Source organism: Gadus macrocephalus, chromosome 7 (genome assembly GCF_031168955.1).
Source record: "Gadus macrocephalus chromosome 7, ASM3116895v1".
Classification (NCBI taxonomy): Eukaryota; Metazoa; Chordata; class Actinopteri; order Gadiformes; family Gadidae; genus Gadus; species Gadus macrocephalus.
In genome coordinates this window covers 24,840,378-24,866,062 of record NC_082388.1, presented here as the reverse complement: position 1 = coordinate 24,866,062, position 25,685 = coordinate 24,840,378, and the positions used below count along the sequence as shown (strand labels likewise).

At 41.0% G+C, this 25,685-nt stretch overlaps 5 protein-coding genes and 1 pseudogene across 5 annotated transcripts; all 6 read left to right on the top strand.

The window, feature by feature from the left end:
- The first annotated feature begins 35 nt into the window (after nt 1-35).
- LOC132462013 (olfactory receptor 2A12-like) lies at nt 36-2,420 on the top strand. Its single transcript, XM_060057561.1, has one exon. The coding sequence runs from the start codon at nt 680-682 to the stop codon at nt 1,625-1,627; it is 948 nt and encodes a 315-aa protein (XP_059913544.1). The 5' UTR covers nt 36-679; the 3' UTR covers nt 1,628-2,420.
- A 1,609-nt stretch (nt 2,421-4,029) lies between these two features.
- LOC132462006 (olfactory receptor 1E16-like) lies at nt 4,030-5,356 on the top strand. The gene has a single exon (XM_060057555.1). The coding sequence runs from the start codon at nt 4,109-4,111 to the stop codon at nt 5,135-5,137; it is 1,029 nt and encodes a 342-aa protein (XP_059913538.1). The 5' UTR covers nt 4,030-4,108; the 3' UTR covers nt 5,138-5,356.
- A 5,853-nt stretch (nt 5,357-11,209) lies between these two features.
- On the top strand, nt 11,210-13,281 carry LOC132462012 (olfactory receptor 2A12-like). The gene has a single exon (XM_060057560.1). The coding sequence runs from the start codon at nt 12,334-12,336 to the stop codon at nt 13,279-13,281; it is 948 nt and encodes a 315-aa protein (XP_059913543.1). The 5' UTR covers nt 11,210-12,333.
- A 3,008-nt stretch (nt 13,282-16,289) lies between these two features.
- LOC132462018 (olfactory receptor 9G19-like) lies at nt 16,290-17,259 on the top strand. Its single transcript, XM_060057566.1, has one exon. It carries the CDS (start codon nt 16,314-16,316, stop codon nt 17,256-17,258), a length of 945 nt encoding a protein of 314 aa, XP_059913549.1. The 5' UTR covers nt 16,290-16,313; the 3' UTR covers nt 17,259.
- Nucleotides 17,260-19,333: 2,074 nt separating this feature from the next.
- LOC132462010 (olfactory receptor 2A12-like) lies at nt 19,334-20,309 on the top strand. Its single transcript, XM_060057559.1, has one exon. The coding sequence runs from the start codon at nt 19,350-19,352 to the stop codon at nt 20,295-20,297; it is 948 nt and encodes a 315-aa protein (XP_059913542.1). The 5' UTR covers nt 19,334-19,349; the 3' UTR covers nt 20,298-20,309.
- A 1,967-nt stretch (nt 20,310-22,276) lies between these two features.
- On the top strand, nt 22,277-24,637 carry LOC132462019 (putative gustatory receptor clone PTE01; annotated as a pseudogene).
- Nucleotides 24,638-25,685: the final 1,048 nt, after the last annotated feature.

Sequence of the window (25,685 nt, the reverse complement as noted above, 5' to 3'; positions counted from 1 at the left end):
TCGATATACTATTTTAAAATGAAAGAGGCTTTGGTTATGTTTGATATGATTTGTTTATATTGTAGAGTAGTTTATGCCTACATGAGGCGGTAGCACAGTTAAAATACAATCTGTCCAACCGAATCCGCTGCTGTTCCAATTTCAGGTGCGCCCTCCCGATCTCGGAAGTTTGTACTTGGAAGTCCGAACTTTGCGTACTTGGTAGTGAGAAGCGGCTAAAGTTTCTACAGGGGTTTTTTTTGGGCAAGAGGAGGTCTTTAGCCAATGATGACAAAGGGGCAGGAGTCAGGTCTGTATCTGATGAGGAGGACATTTTACTGTCAGAGTAAGGCATAAAACTGCTGGCCTAAGACATGAACCTGAAGAGAGGGAGAGAAAGGGAGACAGAGGAGCTGGTCAAGCTCTCTTACATCACTTGGATATCATACAATGGACTCTAACATGTTGACGAGAGAACTTTAGCCAATTAGAGAGAAGGGGCAGGAGCCCGGGCCCCTGAGGGCCCCCTCCTGTCTGCTCCTGAGGCTGTATCTGGTGATGATGACAATGTACTGTCAGGGTGAGGCATAAAGCTGCCCCACACATCACCCTGAACAGAGGGAGAGAAAAAGAGACAGTGATTGAAATACGAAAGAGAGAGGACCTGGTCAAGCTCTCTAACATAACTTGGATACAAACAATGGACTCTAACATGACTATTGTGAGACCAGCATACTTCGTGATCAGTGGCTTTTCAGGAATCCCTCATGTTGACTACTACTATTTATTTTTACTGGTGCTCTACATCATGTCAGTGGTGGAAAACAGTGTAGTGATGGCCTTGATATGCTTAGACCAGAGTCTCAAGACTCCAAAGTATATTGCTGTGTTTAACTTGGCGTTTGTAGACGTGGTCGGCAGTTCCTCCCTGGTGCCCAAGGTTATCGACACGTTCTGGTTCGACCACAAGTACATCACGTACAGCAACTGCTTAACTTATGAGTTTTTTAATTATATGACCCTCACCATGCAGTCTCTTAATCTGGTTGTACTCTCCTTCGACAGGCTAGTGGCGATCACCTTTCCATTACGTTATCAGATCATTGTGAGTCTGAAGACCATGTTCTCACTGATAGCTGCTTGCTGGATTATTGCCATCCTTGTCAACTTGATAGCTGTAGGGCTTCTAACACGACTGTCCTACTGCAGGTCTGTTGTTATCGACAGCTATTTCTGTGACCATGCACCACTCTATCGACTCGCCTGCAATGACAATCGGCCTAATTATATACTTGCCAAAGTGTTACCAGCTATTATTCTTTGGGTTCCATTGCTGTTTGTCTTGATCACTTACACGTCCATTGGTGTTGCTCTGTCTACAATAGCTGGAGCCCATGATAGAATGAAGGCTTTCAAAACATGCAGTGCTCACATGATTTTAGTGGCAATCTATTACTTACCAATTCTATTCACTTTGGCTTTGTATGCTAAAGTGCCTCCAAATGTCAGGATCATTAATATGTCTCTCGCTGCTGTCCTACCTCCAGTGTTGAACCCACTCATTTATGTTTTACAGACTCAGGAAATTAAACAGTCTCTGAAAAAGGTGTTCAAAAGAATAAAACGATCAAAAATTGCTATGAAATAGAAGATCCAAATTTAATATTTTATTTAAGATATTGTGTTGTATGGTGCATAATTTGATACGTTTATTGTTGAATGCAAGTGAGGGATTACATGCAAGTATGTAAATGTCATTGACTTCTGCAATATGTAAGATTGAGGCCCTCACAGTTAGTAGGCGAGAGACTTTCAGCTCAATAACAGAGTTCTGTTCACTCTAACTGCTCTAATAGCTCGGCAAGCCGGGAGGCCTCAGTGGGAGGGGTTAGGGACTGTTGATATGAAGCATCTTGCAAACAGAGGTATGGTCTGGCAAACATTGTTCATAGCAACTATATTGGTTTGAGGATGCTATCGTTTATATTATTGACATTTTTCCTGCCGATAAAATGACAGAATTACCAAATAATTAGCTCAATATCATTACATTTTGCACATTGAATGTGTCTTGTTTACATTGAGAACAGCCTAGCACATGATTCTGTTTGTACAATAAAGTGTAAAAACTATTTTAAAATAACCAGGGGCATTTATTATGTGTAAATAAATCAAAGTGAAATATAAAAAAGGGTTAAGGCTTTTCTTTTAAATTAAAAGACTTGCGTTACTGTGTATATACGATTGTCTGAGGTTTGTACATATCTTAATCCAGGCTTATCATATGTTTGGTTTAATAAAGTATTTCTAAGCAGAAAGAATGTCTCTGACAAGAATCAACTAACCCAGGGCTTTGGTCATGCAAGCAAGAAAAATATTGTGTCCGGGCGGGACCTCTTCTCCTTCTTTGGTTTATTGGCGGCTGGCAAACCAATGTTAAAAGGTGCATGCTGCTGACTACTATTAATCGAATAACAAATATGATCAAGATCATCATTATCTATAATCTTTTCATTAATTAATATCAGCATACTACTCCATGTGCCACCTTTAATATTCATGCATTTTGCAGTTGCAATATCATTTTATTGACCCAGGTGTTTATGAATAGGGTTCAATTTCAATTCAATTTCATTAGTATATTTCCATGGGAATCACTCCTGAGCAGGGCCGTGCACAGACATTGCCGTGGGAAGTACGAGGACATCAATCCCCCTGTTGTATTGATGACAGAATGATAATGATTCTGTTCAATCTGATATATTTACAATGATGCTGATATAAACTAATGAATCTGCAGTAGTTAAAACTACAACAATAATACAGCTATCATGGAAAAGTAAACACCCAAAGAAATAAATGTAAGCCGTTTCTCAATTTGCGTTCTTTTCTGTACTTGTGTACTTGCGTTCTTGTGAAAGGTCATCAGTGGTAGCCCAAGTGCTGTTCCAATTAAAAGTTTGCATCAAGTCAAGTATAGTCTACCAACCTGGAAATGTTCTTGATTCGTTCTTAAACTGGCCATTCCATCGAGGATGCATTTCCCCGCTTAGTATCTTTTCATTTATACAAATGACACTGACATCTGTCAAAAACCTACCTATATACCGTTTACATATAGAGTCCTAAAAAATTTTTTTTTTTATCTAAGCTATAATATAGGCTATATAGGAACATTTTAGAAATATAACAAAAATGTAGGCCCGTTCATCTAAAATATCGATATACTATTTTAAAATGAAAGAGGCTTTGGTTTTGTTTGATATGATTTGTTTATATTGTAGAGTAGTTTATGCCTACATGAGGCGGTAGCACAGTTCAAATACAATCTGTCCAACCGAATCCGCTGCTGTTCCAATTTCAGGTGCGCCCTCCCGATCTCGGAAGTTTGTACTTGGAAGTCCGAACTTTGCGTACTTGTGGTGCGTTTTAATATCCATCCGTCTCGGAGGTCCGAGGACATTGCCAAGCGACAAGCACAAACACGCCCCTTTTCCTCGGACGGCGATCTCGCCATCTCGGTTGAACTCAGTGGTGACCGAGCGAAATTCCGAGACAGAATTCAAGATGGCTGCGCCCATTGTGACTTGAAGTATGAACTGTTTTCATTGTGCTTGGACCACTTTGGTGGCTTAAATTGTAATTTCAATCACTCGTATTACTGCAATACCTTACTGCGTCCGTATCTCTGCCTATGTACACAAATATATTGTATTTGTGTACAGCACTTCGGTCAACTACTGTTGTTTTAAATGTGCTATCTAAATAAACTTGACTTGACTTGACTATGGCCTATAGCCTACTTATATTGGATCGCCTGGTCCTCTGCCAATGCTACCGCGACAACAGCTTTCCGGGTGGCGTCCATGTTTTCCTCCAACGACCGAGCGAAATAAAAATAAAACGCTTGAAGTGTGGGCGTGGCGTCAGATCCGAGATCCGAGTCGGTTCGCAGAGAATACTCGAACGCACCATTGGTACTGAGAAGCGGCTAAAGTTTCTACAGGGGTTTTTTTTGGGCAAGAGGAGGTCTTTAGCCAATGATGACAAAGGGGCAGGAGTCAGGTCTGTATCTGATGAGGAAGGCATTTTACTGTCAGAGTAAGGCATAAAACTGCTGGCCTAAGACATGAACCTGAAGAAAGGGAGACAGAGGAGCTGGTCAAGCTCTCTTACATCACTTGGATATCATACAATGGACTCTAACATGACTATTGTGAGGCCAGCATACTTCATTATCAGTGGCTTTTCAGGCATCCCTCATGTTAACTACTACTATTTATTTTTACTGGTGCTCTACATCGTGTCAGTGGTGGAAAACGGGATAGTGATGGCCTTGATCTGCTTCGACCAGAGTCTCAAGACTCCAAAGTATATTGCTGTGTTTAACTTGGCGTTTGTAGACATGGTCGGCAGCTCTGCCCTGGTGCCAAAGGTTATCGACACGTTCTGGTTCGAGCACAAGTACATCTCGTACAGCAACTGCTTAACCTATTTGTTTTTTTATTATGTGATCCTCATCATGCAGTCTCTTAATCTGGCTTTACTCTCCTTTGACAGGCTAGTAGCGATCACCTTTCCATTGCGTTATCAGATCATTGTGAGTCTGAAGACCATGTTCTCACTGGTGGCTGTTAGCTGGATTATCTCCATCTTTGACATGTTAGTAGCTGTAGGATTTCTAATCCGGCTGTCCTATTGCAGGTCTGTTGTTATCAACAGCTATTTCTGTGACCATGGGCCGCTCTATCGACTTGCCTGCAATGACTATCGGCCTAATGATATAATTTCAATAGTGATACCAGTATTTATTATTTGGGCTCCATTGCTCTTTATTTTGATATCTTACATGTGCATTGGTGCAGCTTTGGCTAAAATAGATGGCGCGCAGGATAGGATGAAGGCTTTTAAAACATGCAGTGCTCATATAATGTTGGTGATTATTTATTACTTACCTATTCTAGTCACTTTTAATGTTGCTGCTAAAATGCCTCGCAATGCAAGGATAATAAGTCTTTCTCTTGCAGCAGTCATACCTCCAGCGTTGAACCCACTGATTTATGTTCTACAGACTCAGGAAATCAAACTGTCTCTGAAAAAGGTGTTCAAAAGAATGAAGCAAACAAAAATTAGTAGAATATCAATATGTGATATTTAATTTCAGATATTGTGTTGAAGTGTACAATTTTTGTTAGGCAAAACATTTGTAATAGTGCTCACATACGACAAAAAGCTAAAATGGGATCTTATATGAGCTTATCATTGTTGTTTATCAGATATTTATGTGTCTTGTTGAATTGCATGCAATAACATTCAGGCTGATAATACACTTGCCAACTTGTTTACAACTGTTATTCTTCGGGTTCCATTGCTGTTTATCTTGTGCATTAGCGCAGCTTCGGTAAAGATAGCCCAAACCCTGGATAGAATTAAGACTTTTAAAACCTGCAGTGCTCAAATTATGTTGGTAGCCATTTATTACTAACCTGTTCTAATCGCTTTCACATTACATGCTAAAATACCTCGAAATGTCAGCATAATTATTGTCTCTTGCTGCTGTCCTACCTCCAGCGTTGAACCGTCTCATTTATGTTTTACAGACTCAGGAAATCAGACAGTCACTAAAAGAAATGTTCACAAGAATAAAACAATCACAAACTGCCATCATGATATTGTGTTGTATTGTACATCCTTTGATAGCTATTGGTTGATAAAAACAAACAAATAAATAAAATCCCCTCCTTAAGATAACATGTCTTGATTTTACAGAATGCCCAAATTATTCATTCAATATCATTAAAATGTTCACATTGAATACGTCATGTTTACATTAAATCAGGCTGGAACATGATTCTGTTTGTGAAACACTGTTCAAACTATTTGAAAATAACCAAGGAGCTGCAGTAATATATAGGTGGGTTATTATTATTTAAATGAAAATAGTTATGTGTTACTGTGTATAGCAGGGGTTGGCAACTGGCCCGCCAGATTATTCTGAAGTTATATGATCTTTTTATTTATTTTTTGAATATCGAATAACTTTATCTGTTAGCTTAAATATAAATGACCTGATACAGTGAACTTATTTTTCTTTCACAACCGTTTTTGAATTTAATAGTATCAAATCCTGCTACTCCCGGATGGTTAGAGACACAATCGTAAACTGCGAGGGGCTCTGCGGGAGTTATTGGAAACTATGTAATATTAAATTAAACAGAACCCCCGTTTATAGGCCTATATACAACAACCATGGCGACCCGACATTACGTGTTTTTGTGTGATACTGCATGTAGAGAAAGCAGGAGCTGTTGACGAAAGTCCACAAAAGATTTAAGACGCCAAGCTGCGAGACTTTGCTGTTTAACGCAAGTAGAGACTCTGATGAGGTGTATCAATCAGCACCCGCCGTGGTGTGTTTGTGTGTGTTTGTGCAGTCAGTCAGCACCCGCTGTGGTGTGTGTTGTGTTGTATTGTGTGAAGTGTTCTCAGAGTGGTTGGCTGCTTTTTAAGGTGCGCACTAGGCCTACTGCCCTCTCTTCAGCATAAGGCCTTTCTACACTGCCAAGCCGGTTCGGTCAAGGCTTGGCATGCCCGGCGATTTCACCGTCTTATCTCAAGTTTCCTGTGTAAAACCGAGGGGGTAAAATCCCCCGTTCGTCACGGTGCGGGCTTTCTTGGTTCACTGGAGAAGGCGGGGCTGGTCACGGAGTCTAGACTAATTTGCATATTCCCAAATGTTTTTATTTTTTATGAATGAAGAGACCTGCATGCAAGAATGAGTTCACATCTGAGTGTAGGCTACAAACGCATTAACTACAAGTGCAAAAACGCCAACATATTCTTTATTTTGTAGACCACTTTTGGGTTAGGGACAGGTTAGGGGTTTTTATCCCGACAAAGCCCTCGTAAGGACAGTTCCTCTGCGTCTCTCTCGTAGATCTCACCATCTTTCAACGTCTTTGTTCAATAGGACTGCACCTGGCTTCTCTCACTTGATCAGCAGCTTGCGGATTTCATTTTCTCTCCAGTTAGAACTGCTCATGATGATATCGCTGCGTTGTCTCTGAGGAGACAATTCCTTGAACTAGCCTTTGATAATGTTCTGGCCCGCCACCTACTGGCTGGAAAAAAAAATGGCCCCAGGCCAAACTTAATTGCCGACCCCTGGTGTATAGTATATTGTCGGAAGTTTGTAGAAACAATATCAACCCTAATCTTATATAAGGTGTTACGGCCACATTGGCCTTTCAGGTGTCATCGTGTGTGTGCTACTTGTTTTGTCTGCCTTTGCTCTCATAGGCCTGGTCCAACATGTTCCAGGATGGGGGTGTGCCTGCGTACGGGGCGTGTCCCGTGAACCGGATAAAAGTGGGCCCGGCCTCCGAGAGATTGCGGCGGGAGATTTGATTTGTGTTTTGCTCTGATTGTCAAGACCAGTTTTGATTCATGCTTTTCACGCAATTAAAACAAGAAACGTGGATTGTCGCGCTGTCTCCTGCCCCGTTTCTTTGTTATGTCTGAGCCGCGTAACAAAAGGCTGAAAGTCCATTTGAAAAGAAAAAGAAATCACGAAGGAATTAACGCAATGAACTACCCCACTTATTGAGTAACATTACAAACACACTGTTATAGGATAATCAAATATACTTTACTTCATTAACTGTTATTTCTATTGCAGTAAAATTGCCCTTGTCATTGAATTGAAGGTTGCTGAGCAAAGAGTTCGTTTGCTTAGTCAATACCCTCTAAACATTGGATGTCGGAATGACGTGGAGATCATGTCTATATCTGGTCCGTTTGTCCATGACCAATTTGGGACATCTGTGCGACGTCCAAACTAGGTCTACTATTTGGATGTCAATCCATGACCCAACTTGGATGTCATATTGATGTTCAACACCTTTGAACTGGGTATTTTTTGGACGTCATTAGGACACCTATGACAGTTGCAGGAAATGTATAGGCTACATGATGTAATATTTTTTTACATCATTTGTATTATGTTTTTTTTGTTATTTTACATTTCCTGGTTTATCTATTTTAAGTAATCAAGTCATTTTTTTATGCATGTATTTATTTTTTCATTCATCTGTTTATTTATTTGGAAATGCAGTTTGTGGGAAAAGTTCAGTAGATAATTTCATGATACCCTATCCAGCCTATTCCTAACTTAAATTGTGACGCCAGCCGTTGTGGTGGGTGGGCATCCGTGGCCTACTTGATAAGGAGTTGGACAAGTAACCGGAGGGCGGTCGGTTCGAACCGACCGGGACACAAAAAAAGTGGACGGGGGGAGTCGTAGTTCAGCGCTCTCCTACGCCCTCATCCAGTGATGAGGTGCCCTCGAGAAAGACACCTGAAACCCCCAGCTGCTCCCCGGGCGCTGCACAGCGTCTGCCCACTGCTCCAGGTATGCCGGTGTGCATGTTTTCACCAGCTCCCGGATGGGTCAAAGGCAGAGAAAGAATTTTCCCCAAACAGGGACACTGAAGGATAACTTAACTATTTCGCGGTCGATATGCTCGCGAGTGTCCGAGAGCCACTGATCTCAAACGAACCAGCGGAGGATAGCTCCCTATCAAGGGCGGTTTTCAAAGTGAGCCAGTTTACATGCACAGCTTAATACTAGTGCTGCACGATTAATCTAATCGCAATCGCGATATCAGCCTTTGCGTATGTATAACCGCAAAAGGCTGCGGTTTAATTAAATAAAAAATGCAAAAAAATAAGAACGATTAGATATAGAGCTCCGACGACACATTGCGCAGCGGGTAGACTTCTAAATAGATTCATTCACACAATTACTAAAATGATGATTGCACATTTTGGTGTATTTGCTCAGTTGTAGATTGATACAGAGAAGGCTTAATTTGGACTATGAGTGTGGCTGAAAGTGGTATCTCAACGTGCAGCAACAACCTCATGATGCACTTTGGCCTTTTTTTGTTTGACAAATTGTTCAGTATTGCATTCACCTGCCAATTTTGAACAATGGCACGAAGAATGTCACTTGTGTTTATGAAATTAGTTGACAATACAAAAGTGAATGATGAACACTAAGGGCCCTATTTTAACGGTCTGAAACGCAAGTGGGAAGCGCAAAGCGCATGTAGCTTTGTGGGCGGTTCTACGGCGCTATCGCTATTTTACAGGCGGATAAATGACACTTGCGTCGCGGCGCAAGTGTCAAAAGGGTTGGTCTGAAGCAGCCTAGTTACCCGTAGGGGTGGTTTGGGCGTAACGTCCAACAAACCAATGAGAGTGCCAGCTCCCATCCCCTTTAAAGGCACCCAGTGCAACTTTATGTAAACATTCAATGAAAAATAAACATTCAATTTCTAGTCTTTTTTACACGTAGTAAGTTTCAATAACTCCATACCATTACATATCGACATTCAAGGAGCAAAGATGAGACGTCGTTGTGTGGTGAGAACTGATAGAAAATCGTAAACAACAACAATCGCCGGTGGGGAGAAGCCATTTTTCCATTGACTGGAAGCCCGCTTTATTTATTGTAGGTTACAAAAAATAAAGAAAATGGCGGCATTGTTGTTGTTATCGATTTTGTATCAGTTCTCACCACACAACGACGTCTCATCTTTGCTGCTTAAATGTCGGTATGTAATGGTATGGAGTTATTGAAACTTACTACGTGTAAAAAAGACTAGAAATTGAATGTTTATTTTTAAGCCTCGAAAGTTGCACTGGGTGCCTTTAAGAGCCATGAGCGCATTTGAATCGGACAAGTTGATATTTTGACAGCGCGTCTGCAGTCTCCGATGAGACAAATGCACATGAATTTCAAACTGCAAATGGCTCAGTTTATTGCCAAATAATATGGCCTGATTCACACATGGAATAAGGGGTTTTCTTCCACAACTTCAGAAATACTGAGTCCTCAAATAAATGTCGGCAAAGAAAACGTATATGATATAACATGTGATATGCGGTAACTGTGGTTCTATTTAATGATATACGCAATACATTATAAACATTGTTTGTAATCAGTATTGTATGCTATCCTAATATGCATGTGTCCCCGCGGTAATAGACATTGCCATTGATTGTATTATGCGTTACGTGTTTAGTTTGCGTGTGTTTAAACAGAGCACACACGCGCGCATTCATTCATTCTTTACACTCACTCGAGGTAAAACAATGTTTTTCACGATCAAATACTCATCAATCCTAAAAGTTATGGGCATGTAGGCCTACACGATGTCTCTGTCAAGAAAATATGTGTTTGCTGTACGGTGTTTGCAGATGCATTGATTTAAAAGTACAACTTATTACCGCTGCATCAGCTGTTCTTTCCCTAATAATTTACCAAGAATGTGCGGCTAGGTAGATGGGAGAAGCAAAGTGTATGCGCGAGGTGCACAAGCAATCCGTATGCATCGCATGCGCATGTATGCATCGCATGCGCCCTTAAAATAGCATCTGAACAACGCGCCACTGACTTTAAACCAGGTATTTCCTGGTCAGTAGCGCAATGGTATTCAGAAACGGCAAAATACCGTTTGCGCCAGAACACGCCTCCTCTTTCCGCCGAACCGCCCCTTGGGGCGCATGATCAATCCCTAATTTACCGGCGAGTGGCGGTGGTGGGAAAAGAACGCTCTGCGCCAGTTGTAAACTAGCAACGACACATGCGCCAGTGACTAATGCCGCTTTTCCACCGCACATGTAGCTCGACTCGACACGACTCGACACGACACGACTCGACACGGTAGCAGCACGGGTGCTTTTCCACCGCAAATAGTACCTCCTGGACGTGGGCGGGGTCGGCTGCGCGAAAGGGCCGTGACGTATTTGTGTACGCGACGCAAACAACACATACGCAACCCACACATGGACAGAACCCACATAACAACAATGGAGGACATCGACCGCATTACTATTATTAGCTGGCATGTTGAAGAAGTTGGAGAAGTGGAACATGTTGGCTGCGGCGCTGCTATGGATGTTACCAGCATGGTTGCCATGTCGCTCTCGTGACTTCGTCACACTCTCTGGCCAATCAGTCGCCGGCCGTCTGCCGACGTCACCTTTTAGCATCGGCTCAGCTCGCTTGGAACCTAGAACGAGTAGGTACTAGAAAAAGCAGCCACTTCAGGTACCAGATACCATGGTACCGCGGTGGAATCGAGTCGAGTCGTGTCGAGCTGGTACCATGCAGTGGAAAAGCGGCATTAGTCACTTGCGCCGGATGCAAGATAGGGCCCTAAATGTTCTATAGATTACATCAGTGACCCCTTTAAATCTCAAATGTCTGGGACAAAGATATTTGACACTAAAATGGAAGACTAAGGTACATGGTTTTATATGGAAAAAGTCTTCTGAAAACACAATGGCATTGAGTTCCTGCTGCTTAGGGCTGCCAAGACAATGTGAATAAAAAAACAAACATTCAAAGCCTTGAAACTAATTCTAGGCACATTATATATCCCTCATCAGGAATAATCTGTGAATATGAAACCAATTATACCCAAACAATCCCTTTTTCCCTTGACTAAATCGATGAAATCGTTAAGACACTTAGGACTTATTAGACAAGTGCGTCAAAGCGCAGAGAGCCCTCCCTTCACCAGATTCCAACCAGCCGGCCCCTCTCTCCTTGGAGGACGTAGGGTACCAGATTAGCTGGTGTAAACCAGGAAAGGCCGGACGACATCCCCCATAGAGTGTGGAAAACCTGCGCGTTGGAACTCATACCCATTCTTCACCGGCTCTTCTGCTAATCCTAAAAACCTACCACAACATCAACCCTCTGGAATATCGCAACATTAATTCCAGTGCCTGAAAAACCCTGACCCACAGAATTCAACTATCACCGCCCCATTGCCCCCACATCTAATGAATGCATGGATGAAATAGGGCCTTTTGAGTGGGATACCCATTCCCTCCTGAGCAGGGCCGTCACTGACATTTTGGGGGGCAGTATGAGAACAAACACCCCCCGGTTATAATGATAACCGATGAACTTCTGAGGATCTGATATATTTACAATGATCTTTATAGTTAGAAAACTAAATATGCAGTATTAAAAAATACAGAGAAAAATACTATTAAGGGAAAGCAAAAGCCCAAAAAAGGAAAAAGGGTTTTAGGAGGTTATTTTGGTTCAGAGGAGAACTTTAGCAAATGGGGGCAAAGGGGCAGGAGCCCGGGCCCCTGAGGGCCCCCTCCTGTCTGCTCCCAAGACTGTATCTGGTGATGATGACAATGTACTGTCAGGGTGAGGCATAAAGCTGCCCCACACATCACACTGAACAGAGGGAGAGAAAGAGACATAAACACATAAAGAGAGAGGAGCTATTGTCAAGCTCTCTAACATCACTTGGACATCAAACCATGGACTCTAACATGACTATTGTGAGACCAGCATACTTCATTATCAGGGGCTTTTCAGGCACCCCTCATATTAACTACTACTATTTCTTTTTACTGGTGCTGTACATCATGTCAGTGGTGGAAAACGGGGTGGTGATGGCCTTGATCTGCTTAGACCAGAGTCTCAAGACTCCAAAGTATATTGCTGTGTTCAACTTGGCGTTTGTAGACGTGGTCGGCAGCTCCGCCCTGGTGCCCAAGGTTTTTGACACGTTCTGGTTCGACCACAAGAAAATCACTTACAGCAACTGCTTAACCTATGAGTTTTTTAATTTCTTGACTCTCACCATGCAGTCTCTTAATCTGGTTGTACTCTCCTTCGACAGGCTAGTGGCGATCACCTTTCCATTGCGTTATCAGATCATTGTGAGTCTGAAGACCATGTTCTCACTGGTAGCTGCTTGCTGGATTATTGCCATCCTTGTCAACTTGATAGCTGTAGGGCTTCTAACACGACTGTCCTACTGCAGGTCTGTTGTTATCAACAGCTATTTCTGTGACCATGGGCCGCTCTATCGACTTGCCTGCAATGACTATCGGCCCAATCATATCATTTCCATAGTGTTACCAGTTTTAATTATTTGGGCTCCATTGCTCTTTATCTTGATATCTTACATGTGCATTGGTGCAGCTTTGGCTAAAATATCTGGAGGACAGGATAGGATGAAGGCTTTTAAAACATGCAGTGCCCATATAATGTTGGTGATTATTTATTATTTACCTATTCTGGTCACTTTTAGTGTTGCCGCTAAAATGCCTCGCAATGCAAGGATAATTTGTCTTTCTCTTGCAGCAGTCATACCTCCAGCGTTTAACCCACTTATTTATGTTCTACAGACTCAGGAAATCAAACTTTCTCTGAAAAAGGTGTTCAAAAGAATGAAGCAATCAAAAATTGCAGTGAAGTAGAATATCAATATGTGATATTTAATTTCAGATATTGTGTTGAAGTGTAAATTTTTTGTTAGGCAAAACATTTGTAATAGTCAGCACAAATCTTTTTATTTTGTAACTGAAGAATAATAACTCTTAACCCATTTAATTCTGAGAAATTAATGCATTGTATTTTTGTGTGATCTGTGTGACAAAAAGTTAAAATGGGGATCTTAAATGAGCTCATCATTTTTGTTGTTATCAGCTATTCATGTGTCTATGGGCTGCTTTGTCAAATTGCATGTAATAACATTCAGGCTGATAATACACTTGCCAACTTGTTTACAACTGTTATTCTTCGTTTTCCATTGCTGTTTATCTTGATCACTTACATGTGCATTGCCACAGCTTTGGCTAAGATAGCCTAAACCCCGGATAGAATTAAGACTTTTAGAAACGGCAGTGCTCAAATTATGTTGGTGGCCATTTGTTACTAACCTATTCTAATCGCTTTCACATTACATGCTAAAATCCCAACAAATGTTAGCATAATTAATGTCTCTTGCTGCTGTTCTACCTACAGCGTTGTACCAACTTATTTACGTTTTACACACTCTTTTACAGACAGGAAATTAAACAGTCTCTCAAAGAAATGTTCACAAGAATTAAACAATCATAATCTGCCATTAAAGGAGACAAATTATGGTGTTTTCCAACAAGTAAACATAGTATGAGTTCCAGAACACAGGTTTTCGAAGCTGTTTACTGGAAAATGCTTTTAGGAAAAACAAATCTCGCCTACCACTAGTCCCCTCTGTTTCTGGTGTCTAGCTGTACTGCAAATTAGCTGTCAGAGTGAACCACAGCATGGAGGAGAAGGTACTGTTGCCGTTTGCGGACTCCCGGAATTCTATATCTATATAATATAATTTTATAATAATGATAATAATATAATATCTAATATCTCGGCCAAAAGTTAAGTGCGCCTTGGATAGATATTATGATTCATAAAGACGTCTCTGGTACTTCCACAACGAGTAAAGACTCGTTTCTCTGCCATGGTTGAGAAGAACTGCTGCTTCTGAAATGCACGAACATCGCATGGATCTATACAGAAACTCTTACAGAAATGCCCAAATTATTCATTCAACATCATTACATTTTGCACATTGAATACCTCTTGTTTAAATTAAATCAGGCTGGAACATGATTCTGTTTGTAAAACATTGTGTTCAAACTATTTGAAAATAACCAAGAGGCTGTAGTAAGGTGTAAACAAAGTGAAATATAGAGGTCTGTTATTATTTTAAATGAAAATAGTTATGCGTTACTGTGTATAGTCTATTGTCGGATGTTTGTACACACAATATCTATTGTCTATCCTAATCTTATGTAAGGCTTAAAGTCTTTCTGAAAAGATAAATAAATCTCGAAGAATAAACGCAATGAACTACCCCAGTTAGTGAGTAACATTATAAACCCACTTTTATAGGATAATCAAATATACTTTACACCATTAACTGTTATTTCTATCGCAGAAAAATTGGCCTCGCCATTGAATTTCATTGTACAACTGAGAATATCTCTTTTGTGCATATGACAATAAACACTTTGAATTGAATTGAATTGAAGGTTGCCGAGCAAAGAGTTTGATTGCTTAGTCAATAGACTTCTTAATAGATCCATTCACACATTAACTCAAATGATGCCTTGCACATTTTGGTGCATTTGCTCAGTTGTAGATTGATACAGAGAAGGCTTAATTTGGACTATGGGTGTGGCTGAAAGTGGTGTCACAACGTGCAGCAACATATTCAACCTCATGATGCACTTTGGCCTTTTTTTGTTTGACAAATTGTTCAGTATTGCATTCACCTGCCCATTTTGAACAATGGCACGAAGAATGTCGCTTGTGTTTATGAAATTAGTTGACAATACAAAATTTAATGGTGAACACTAAATGTTCCATAGATTACATCAGTGACCCCTTTAAATCACAAATGTCTGGGACAAAGCTATTTGACACTAAAATGGTTGTACATGGTTTTATATGGAAAAAGTCTTCTGAAAACACAATTGCATTGAGTTCCTGGGCTGCCAAGACAATTTGAATAAAAAAAAACATTCAAAGCCATGAAACTATTTCTAGGCACAGCATATTCCTCATCAGGAATGATCAGTGAATATGAAACCAATTATACCCGAACAATCCCTTTTTTCCTTGACTAAATCTCTGAAATCGTTTAGATACTCAGGACTTATTAGACAAGTGCGTCAAAGCGCCAAGAGCCCTCCCTTCACCAGATTCCAACCAACCGGCCCCTCTCTCATTCGAGAATTTAGGGCACCAGATTAGCCAGTGTTAACTATGAAAGGCCTGACGACATCCACCAAAGGGTGCGGAAAACCTGCGGGTTGAAACTCTTACCCATTCTTCACAGGCTCTTCTGCTAATCCTAAAAGCCTACCACAACATCAACCCTCTGGAATATCGTTAATTATCGTTAACATCAATTCCAGTGCCTGAAAAACCCTGACCCACAGAATTCAACTATCACTGCCCCATTGCCCCCACATCTAATGAATGCATGGATGAAATAGGGCCTTTTGAGTGGGATACCCATTCCCTCCTGAGCAGGGCCGTCACTGACATTTTGGGGGGCAGTACGAGAACAAACACCCCGTGGTTATAATGATAACCGATGAACTTGGATCTGATATTTACAATGATATTTATAGTTCAACTAAATAAGAAGTAGTAAAAAATACAACAAAATTACTATTATGGAAAAGAAAAAGCCCAAAAAGGACAAAGGTCTTTAGGAGGTTATTTTGGGCCAGAGGAGAACTTTAGCCAATGAGGGCAAAGGGGCAGGAGCCCGGGCTCCTGAGGGCCCCCTCCTGTCTGCTCCTGAGGCTGTATCTGGGGATGACGACAATGTACTGTCAGGCTGAGCCATAAAGCTGCCCCACACATCACCCTGAACAGAGGGAGAGGGAGAGACACAGAGACACAAACACATAAAGAGAGAGGAGCTATTGTCAAGCTCTCTAACATCAATCAAACCATGGACTCTAACATGACTATTGTGAGACCAGCATACTTCATTATCATGGGCTTTTCAGGCATCCCTTATATTAACTACTACTATTTCTTTTTACTGGTGCTCTACATCATGTCAGTGGCCGAAAACGGGATAGTGATGGCCTTGATCTGCTTAGACCAGAGTCTCAAGACTCCAAAGTATATTGCTGTGTTTAACTTGGCGTTTGTAGACGTGCTCGGAAACTCTGCCCTGGTGCCCAAGGTTATCGACACGTTCTGGTTCAACAACAAGTACATCTCGTACAGCAACTGCTTAACCTATGAGTTTTTTAATTTCTTGACCCTCACCATGCAGTCTCTTAATCTGGTTGTACTCTCTTTCGACAGGTTAGTGGCGATCACCTTTCCATTGCGTTATCAGATCATTGTGAGTCTGAAGAACATGTTCTCACTGGTGGCCTCTCTCTGGATTTTTTCCATTCTTGGGAACCTGATAGCTGTAGGGCTCCTAACACGGCTGTCCTACTGCAGGTCTGTTGTTATCAACAGCTATTTCTGTGACCATGGGCCACTTTATAAACTAGCCTGCAATGACAATCAGCCTAATGTTATATTTGCCATATTGTTAACAACTGTTATTCTTTGGGTTCCATTGCTGTTTATCTTGATCACTTACATGTGCATTGGCGCAGCTTTGGCCAAAATAGCCAAAGCCAAGGATAGAATGAAGGCTTTTAAAACATGCAGTGCTCATATAATGTTGGTGACTATTTATTACTTACCTATTTTAGTCACCTTCTCTTTTGAGGCTAAAATGTCTCGCAATACACGGATCATTAACATGTCTCTTGCTGCTGTCCTACCTCCAGCGTTGAACCCACTCATTTATGTTTTACAGACTCAGGAAATCAAAAAGTCCCTAAAAAAGGTTTTCAAAAGAATTAGGCAATCAAGAATTGCTGTGTAATAGAATATCAAAAGGGATATTTAAATTAAGATAAAGTTTTGCAGGGTACATCGTTGATTTGTTCATTGTTAAATGTTTTGCTTGAAGATGTAATATATATAGAAGTATGTTAATGTTATCAACTTCTTCAAAATTAATTTTATTACGTTTATTTTAGTTAAATTATCGCTACTTCCTGAGGGTATTTTAATTGTTATGGAAAACCTCTGTCATCGTTGTTTTTCAGTATTAAAAAACACTTATTTGTGATACAGATGCCCGACCCACCAGTAAGAGTCTCTGATGCAGCTACCAGGCACAAACCATTATATGCCTGCCTTACCCATATGCACATTTTTAATAGACAGTAACATTGTCACATTCTAACAACATGGCTGTGATATACTGTGTACGTTTCAAGTCAATAAAAACGTAAGGATGAGCTTGTTCATCGTCTGTTAACAGTATGCAATAAGCATATAACATATTTTTACTTTTGGAAGGTTCATTTCTAAATCTCTGCGGCCTATGCTCCACGGCCCGGTGGTTGAGAACCCCTGATTTACGTGACAAAACCGTTTAAATATGATCTTAAATGCCTATTGTTATGCTGAACACGGCGTGAGCTCATCATTAAAGTCATTCAAACTTCTACCGCAACACCATGCTATTTGTTACATGAGAAAAAACATTGTATCCGGGACATCTACTTCCTCATTAGTTCATTGACGGTATGCATACCAACGTTAAAAGGTGCATGCTGCTAACTACTAAACATCAAATAATAAATACGATCAAGTTACACAAGATGAGTTGAGATCTCAATTATATAAGATAATAAATAAGATAATACATCATTATCGATAACATATCTTTCCCTGAAATAAATCTGTATTCTTTATAAATACAAATATGTTAATCCTGCAAATGAACAGGTAGATGATCTAAAAGGAAATGGTTTAATTGTCATCTTATCTAACTGTACCTTCATGTGATGACTGTTTGAGCTTCAAATCACTTTATGAACTCTATCCATGTGCCACCCTTAATATTCATGCATTTGCAGTTGCCTGCTTAGACATATCATTACATTGGCAGAGGTTTTCATTTGCTTGGCCCTGTTTTCGATTGATTTTGCGTATCCAATGTGTATTGTTTAGATTTGAAACAGGTTGATACATGATTCTGATACTTTGCAAAAACACAAATTATTGTAGTTAAGTGAAAAACAGTTGCATTGTGTTAACGTATACTATATTGGAAGTTGGTGCAGAGTGCAGACATTATCCTTATCTTAGGCACAATAGTCTTTCTTAACAGAATCAATTTAGATTTTCTCCCCGGATGACGAAGGCATGACCAACCCTACTCTGCCTCTTATTGTCTTAGGTTTTGTTGAGGCTGAGGAAAAAGGTTGTTAAGGTAAAAAGTAGTGGTTTCCTAAAACCTACCAAGTAGTTGTGTTGCCTAAACCATTCATCCACAACGACCTAAACCTTACCGAAGTGTTGTGTTGCTTGAACTAATTGGTCAATAAAAAAAAAAAAAATGCAAATATTAAGTACACTAAGTCTAGAATGAAAATGTGAAATGAATGAGTTTTTTCCATCCAGCAGATGCATGGATGGAACAGGGCCTTGGCTCAGACATCAGATCTCTTTAGAGTAGGATGCCCATGGGAATCTCCTGAGCAGGGCTGTGCACAGACATAATGGGGGGAAATACGAGGACAACAACCACCCGGTTATAAGCATGGAAGTAATATGATGATTCAGTTCAATTGGATGTATTTACAATGGTACTGATATAAACAAAATGATCGGCCGAAGTAAAAATAACAATTGAAAAACTTTTATGAAAAAGAAAAAACGGTTTTAATGGTGTTTTCCTGGGCCAGAGGAAAGCCTTAGCCAATGAGGGCAAAGGGGCAGGAGCCCGGGCCCCTAAGGGCCCCCTCCTGTCTGCTTTATCTGGTGATGATGACAATGTACTGTCAGGGTGAGACATAAAGCTGCCCCACACATCACCCTGAACAGAGGGAGAGGGAGAGACATAAACACATAAAGAGAGAGGAGCTATTGTCAAGCTCTAACATCACTTGGATATCAAAAAATGGACTCTAACATGACTATTGTGAGCCCAGCATACTTCATTATCATGGGTCTTTCAGGCATCCCTCATGTTAACTACTACTATTTATTTTTACTGGTGCTCTACATCATGTCAGTGGTGGAAAACGGGATAGTGATGGCCTTGATCTGCTTCGACCAGAGTCTCAAGACTCCAAAGTATATTGCTGTGTTTAACTTGGTGTTTGTAGACGTGGTCGGCAGCTCCGCACTGGTGCCAAAGGTTATCGACACCTTCTGGTTCGACCACAAGTACATCTCGTACAGCAACTGCTTAACCTATTCGTTTTTTTATTATGTGCTCCTCACCATGCAGTCTCTTAATCTGGCTTTACTCTCCTTTGACAGGCTAATAGCGATCACCTTTCCATTACGTTATCAGATCATTGTGAATCTGAAGACCATGTTCTCACTGGTAGCTGCTTGCTGGATTATCTCCATATTTGACATGTTAGTAGCTGTAGGATTTCTTATCCGGCTGTCCTTCTGCAGGTCTGTTGTTATCAACAGCTATTTCTGTGACTATGGGCCGCTCTATGAACTTGCCTGCAATGACTATCGGCCCAATGATATCATTTCCACAGTGATACCAGTTTTTATTATTTGGGCTCCATTGCTCTTTATCTTGATATCTTACATGTGCATTGGTGCAGCTTTGGCTAAAATAGCTGGAGGACAAGATAGGATGAAGGCTTTTAAAACATGCAGTGCCCATATAATGTTGGTAATTATTTTTTACTTACCTATTCTAGTCACTTTTAATGTTGCCGCTAAAATGCCTCGCAATGCAGGGATAATTTGTCTTTCTCTTGCAGCAGTCATACCTCCAGCGTTTAACCCACTGATTTATGTTCTACAGACTAAGGAAATCAAACTGTCTCTGAAAAAGATGTTGAACAAAATGAAGCAATCAAAAATTGCATTGAAGTAGAACATCAATGTGATATTTCATTTCAGACATTGTGTTGAAGCGTACAGTTTTTGTTAGGCAAAACATTTGTAATAGTAATCAGTGAATTTTTGGTAATAAAACCTTTTTCTTCTGGAACTGAAGAATAATAACTCTAAGCCAATTTAATTCTGAGAAATAAATGCATTATTTTTGTGTGATCTATATGACAAAAAGTTAAAATCAGATCTTAAATGAGCTCATCATCGATGTCGATATCAGCCATTTATGTGTCCATGGACTGCTTTGTCAAATTGCATGCAATAACATTCAGGCTGATAATACACTTGCCAACTTGTTTACAACTGTTATTCTTCGGGTTCCATTGCTGTTTATCTTGATCGCTTACATGGGCATTAGCGCATATTTGGCAAAGATAGCCCAAGCCCAGGATATAATTAATACTGTTAAAACCTGCAGTGCTCAAATGTCTGGGACAAAGTTATTTGACACTAAAATACAAGAGTAAGGTACATGGATTTATATGGAAAAAGTCTTCTAAATATACAATTGCCTTGAATTCCTGCTGCTTAGGGATGCCAAGACAATATGAATAAAAACAAACGCATTCAAAGCATTGAAACTAATACTAGCCACATCCTATCCCTCATCAGGAATAATCTCAATCAATTTAGATTTTCTCCTGGGTTAGCGAAGGCAAGCCCTACTCTGCCTCTTATTGTCTTAGGTTTTGTCAAGGGTGAGGAAAAAGGTTGTTGCGGTAAAAAGTGGTTGTTTCCTAAAACCTACCTTTGTGTTGCCTGAACCATCCCTCCACAGCGACCTAAACCTTACCGAAGTGTTGTGTTGTTTGAACTCATAGGTAAATAATAAAAAAAATACAAATATTTAGTACCATAAGTCTCAAATGAATATGTGACATGAACTTCGGTCTCCTTGGTGAAATGGTTCATCCATCCAGCAGATGCATGGATGGAACAGGGCCTTGGCTCGGACATCAGATCTCTTTAGGGTGGGATGCCCATGAGAATCTCTCCTGAGCAGGGCTCTGCACAGACATAATGGGGGAAATTCGAGGGCAACAACCACCCGGTTATAAGCATGGATGTCAAGTCAAGTCACTTTTATTTATATAGCACATTTAAAAACAACAGGAGTTGACCCAAAGCGCTTTACATTTGCAGAAGTCAGGGTTGGGCAAGACAGTTGTTGAAAGGGGCCCAGGGACACACAGGTCTTGACTAAAAAAGAATTGGATAAAATAAGTAGAAAATAAGTAGAAAGAGAGCAATAAAAATAGTAAGAACAAGGTTAAGGATGTTAAGGGTTGTTAAAAGCAAGAGTGAAAAGGTATGTCTTTAAATTAGACTTAAAACTGGCAAGGGTGGTAGAGGACTTGATGTGGGGTGGAAGGGGATTCCATAGGTTTGGCCCAGCAACAGAGAATGCCCGGTCACCTTTCGTTTTAAGACGTGTACGGGGGACGGATAGGAGCTGTTTTGTGGATGACCGGGTCAACCTAGAGGTGGAGGGTGGAGAAAGCATTTCAGTAATATAAGGGGGGGCTGAGCCATTAAGAGCTTTAAAAAAAAAGAGTAAAATCTTAAAATCAATTCTGAATTTGACAGGGAGCCAGTGCAGCTGAGCCAGGACTGGTGTGATGTGCTCTCTCTTATATGAAGTAATATAATGATTCAGTTCAATTGGATAGTTTACAATGGTACTGTACAAAATAATCGGCTGCATTAACAATTGAAAAGCTATTATGAAAAAGTAAAAACGGTTTTAATGGTGTTTTCCTGGGAAAGAGGAGAGCTTTAGCCATTAGAGCATAGGGGCAGCCGGGGAGGAGCCAGGGCCCCTGAGGGCCCCCTCCTGTCTGCTCCTGAGGCTGTATCTGGGGATGACGACAATGTACTGTCAGGCTGAGCCATAAAGCTGCCCCACCCATCACCCTGAACAGAGGGAGAGGGAGAGAAAGAGACAGATTGAATACATACATGCATAGAGAGAGGAGCTGGTCAAGCTCTCTAACATCCTTTGGACATCAAACAATGGACTCTAACGTGACTATTGTGACACCAGCCTACTTTATTATAAGTGGCTTTTCAGGCATCCCTCATGTTAACTACTACTATTTATTTTTACTGGTGCTATACATCATGTCAGTGGTGGAAAACACCGTAGTGATGGCCTTGATATGCTTTGACCAGAGTCTCAAGACTCCAAAGTATATTGCTGTGTTTAACTTGGCGTTTGTAGATGTGCTTGGCAACTCTGCCCTGGTGCCCAAGGTTATCGACACGTTCTGGTTCAACAACAAGTACATCTCGTACAGCCACTGCTTAACCTATTTGTTTTTTTATTGCTTGAACCTCCTCATGCAGTCTCTCAATCTGGCTTTACTCTCCTTTGACAGGCTAATAGCGATCGCCTTTCCATTCCGTTATCGTATCATTGTGAATCTGAAGACCATGTTCTCACTGGTGGCAACTTGCTGGATTATCGCCATACTTGTCACCTTCGTACTTGTAGGGTTTCTAACACGGCTGTCCTACTGCAGGTCTGTTGTTATCAACAGCTATTTCTGTGACCATGGGCCGCTCTTTCGACTCGCCTGCAATGACAATCGGCCTAATTTCATTATTGCCAAAGTGTTACCAGCTTTCATTCTTTGGGTTCCATTGATGTTTGTCTTGATCAGTTACACGTGCATTGGCACCACTTTGGCCACTTTGGCCATTCACTTTCACATTTGACACTCAAATGCCTCGCAATGCAAGGATCATTAGTCTTTCTCTTGCAGCTGTCCTACCTCCAGCGTTGAACCCACTAATTTATGTTCTGCAGACTCAGGAAATCAAACAATCTCTGAAAAGGGTGCTCGCAAAATTGAAGCATTCAAAAATTGCTGTCAAATTGATTATCCATATGTGATGTTAAATATAAGATATTGTGTTGTGGTGTCAAATCTTAGATTGGTTCATTGTTAAATGTTTGGGTTATGTTATCGACTTCGACAATATTAATTGTTCCAGGTTATATATATCACTACCATCTGAGGGAATTGTTTTGTTTGGCAAAGCATTTTTCACCGTAATCAGAACAATAATCAGGTTTTTGATTTTGGCAACAAACACTAAGAATTGTGTTCTCAGTGATTTTTTATTTTGTAACTGAAGACACTTCCTCAACCCATTTCATTTTGAGAATTAAATCCATTGTATTGTTGTACGATGTGACCAAAAGTTTAAATATGATTTAAAATGATGCAGTCTATTCTTATGCTAAACATGGTGTGTCATTCAAATTTTGACAGCAATACCATGCTCACTGTTCTATGCGTTCCAGAGATGAATATCAAGATACCTCCATTACATCTGTAATCTTTCCATGAATCAACATCAGCATACTTTATGAATACAAATATATGGACCCTGCAAATGAACAGGTTGATGATCCAAAAGGATATTGTTTAATTGTCATATTTTCTAACCGTACCTTCATGTTTTAGCTTCATGTCACTTTATGAACTCTATCCATGTGCCAGCTTTAATATTCATGCATTTTGCATATGCAGGCATAGATATATCATTGGCGGAGGTGTTCATGAATAGGGTTCTTTACTTGGTTCTGGGTTGATACGATTTTGCAAATTCAATGTGTTTTGTTTACATTTAAAACAGGATGGTACATATTCTGTGAAAGTAATATTGTGCAAAATACAAATAAATGAATGAAATACTTGTAACGTGTTGATGTTTATTTGTGTATCAAAAGTTGTTACACACACTATCCTTATCTTAGGCACAAGTCTTAACAAAATCAATTTAGGCATGACCCGTCCTACTCTGCCTCTGATGGTCTTAGGTTTTCGTGTTCTGCAGTCTTCAACCAATTAACTACAATGTCTTCCATTTGCAGTAGTTATGAAGGTTGTGAGAAAATTTAGTTTTGAAAAAGTATTTGTTGCTGAACCTAACCAAATAGTTGTGATGCCTGAACCATTCATCCACCACAACCTTAACCTCACCAAGTCTTTGCTTGGACCTAACCAAGTTCTAAATAATATCTAAATGAACTCCCGTTTCCTGGGTGAAAGGGTTTTTCCACCCAGCCAATGCATGGATGGAACAGGGCCTTGGCTCAGACATCAGAACTCTTTAGAGCGGGATGCCCATCGGAAGCCCTCCTGAGCAGGGCCATGCATGGACACCGTGGGGGGGTAGTGTGAGGACAACGACCCCCCTGTTATAATGATTACTGATAAAGTGTGCCGAGGCCAGAGGAGAACCTTAGCCAATGAGGGTACAGGGGCCGGAGCCCGGGCCCCCCTCCTGTCTGCTCCTGAGGCTGTATCTGCTGATGATGACAATGTACTGTCTCAGACACACACACACACACACAGGGCCGTTGCACCAAATCCTGGGCCCTGTATACAAGAGGTACTGATGGGCCCCCCGAATTCCCCCTACCAGCCCCCTGCGCTGAATTGTTGACGGGGGGGGGGGGTAGGCAGGGTGTCCGCGGAGGTCTTAAAAGTCTTAAAAAGTCTTAAATTCATTTTTCTAAATTTAAGGCCTTAAAAAGTCTTAAATTCGTCTAAAATGTCATATGCTGGTCTTAAATGTATAACTCGGAGGTCTTAAATTTGTCGGGGCAGGGTAATTACATTTTTATTTTTCTCGCGGGACTTTTCGGGAAGGAGATGTACGAGGGGCTACTTTCTTGCTAGCTGCATATATAAACGGATGTCTGCGCGCTTGCTAGCTAGTCTGCAACAATGGGTAAATGCAAGTTCAACGTCAGTTGGCTGGAAGACGTCCGTTTCCGAGGTTGGCTAGCGTCCGTTGCCAACCCAGAACAGGCCAGATGCATTCCGTGCAAAAGTAGCCTACATTCAAGCTCGGCACCATGGGGATTAAGGCTGTCGTCAGCCATATGCAGAGCCAAAAACATAAAACCTCTGCCAGGAACCACACACAGACCCCAGCCATTTCTACGTTTTGCATCTCTGCCCCGGCCCCACCGCCGCAGACGGTCCGCGCTGCTAGCACTGACCTGAGGGTAGCATTTGGTGCGACACCAACACTGAAAGCGGAGGTGTTGTGGATTCTAAACACAGTGGTCAAGCACCAGTCATACAACTCGAATGAGGGGATAGGAGATCTCTTCGGTTTGATGTTCCCTGACTCTCAAATCGCGAGCACCTTTATGGCTGGAAGGGACAAAACGGCGTATATAACTTGCTTCGGACCAGCGCCTTTCATCCGAAACGAGCGAATCTGCAGCGTCAACAAGGCTGATTTTGTTTTGATATTTGAGACGTTGAACCACGCCACTAAAAGCAAGCAACTTGACGTGCACGTCCGATATTGGGTCGGAGATCGAGTGCATTCCCGGTACTTG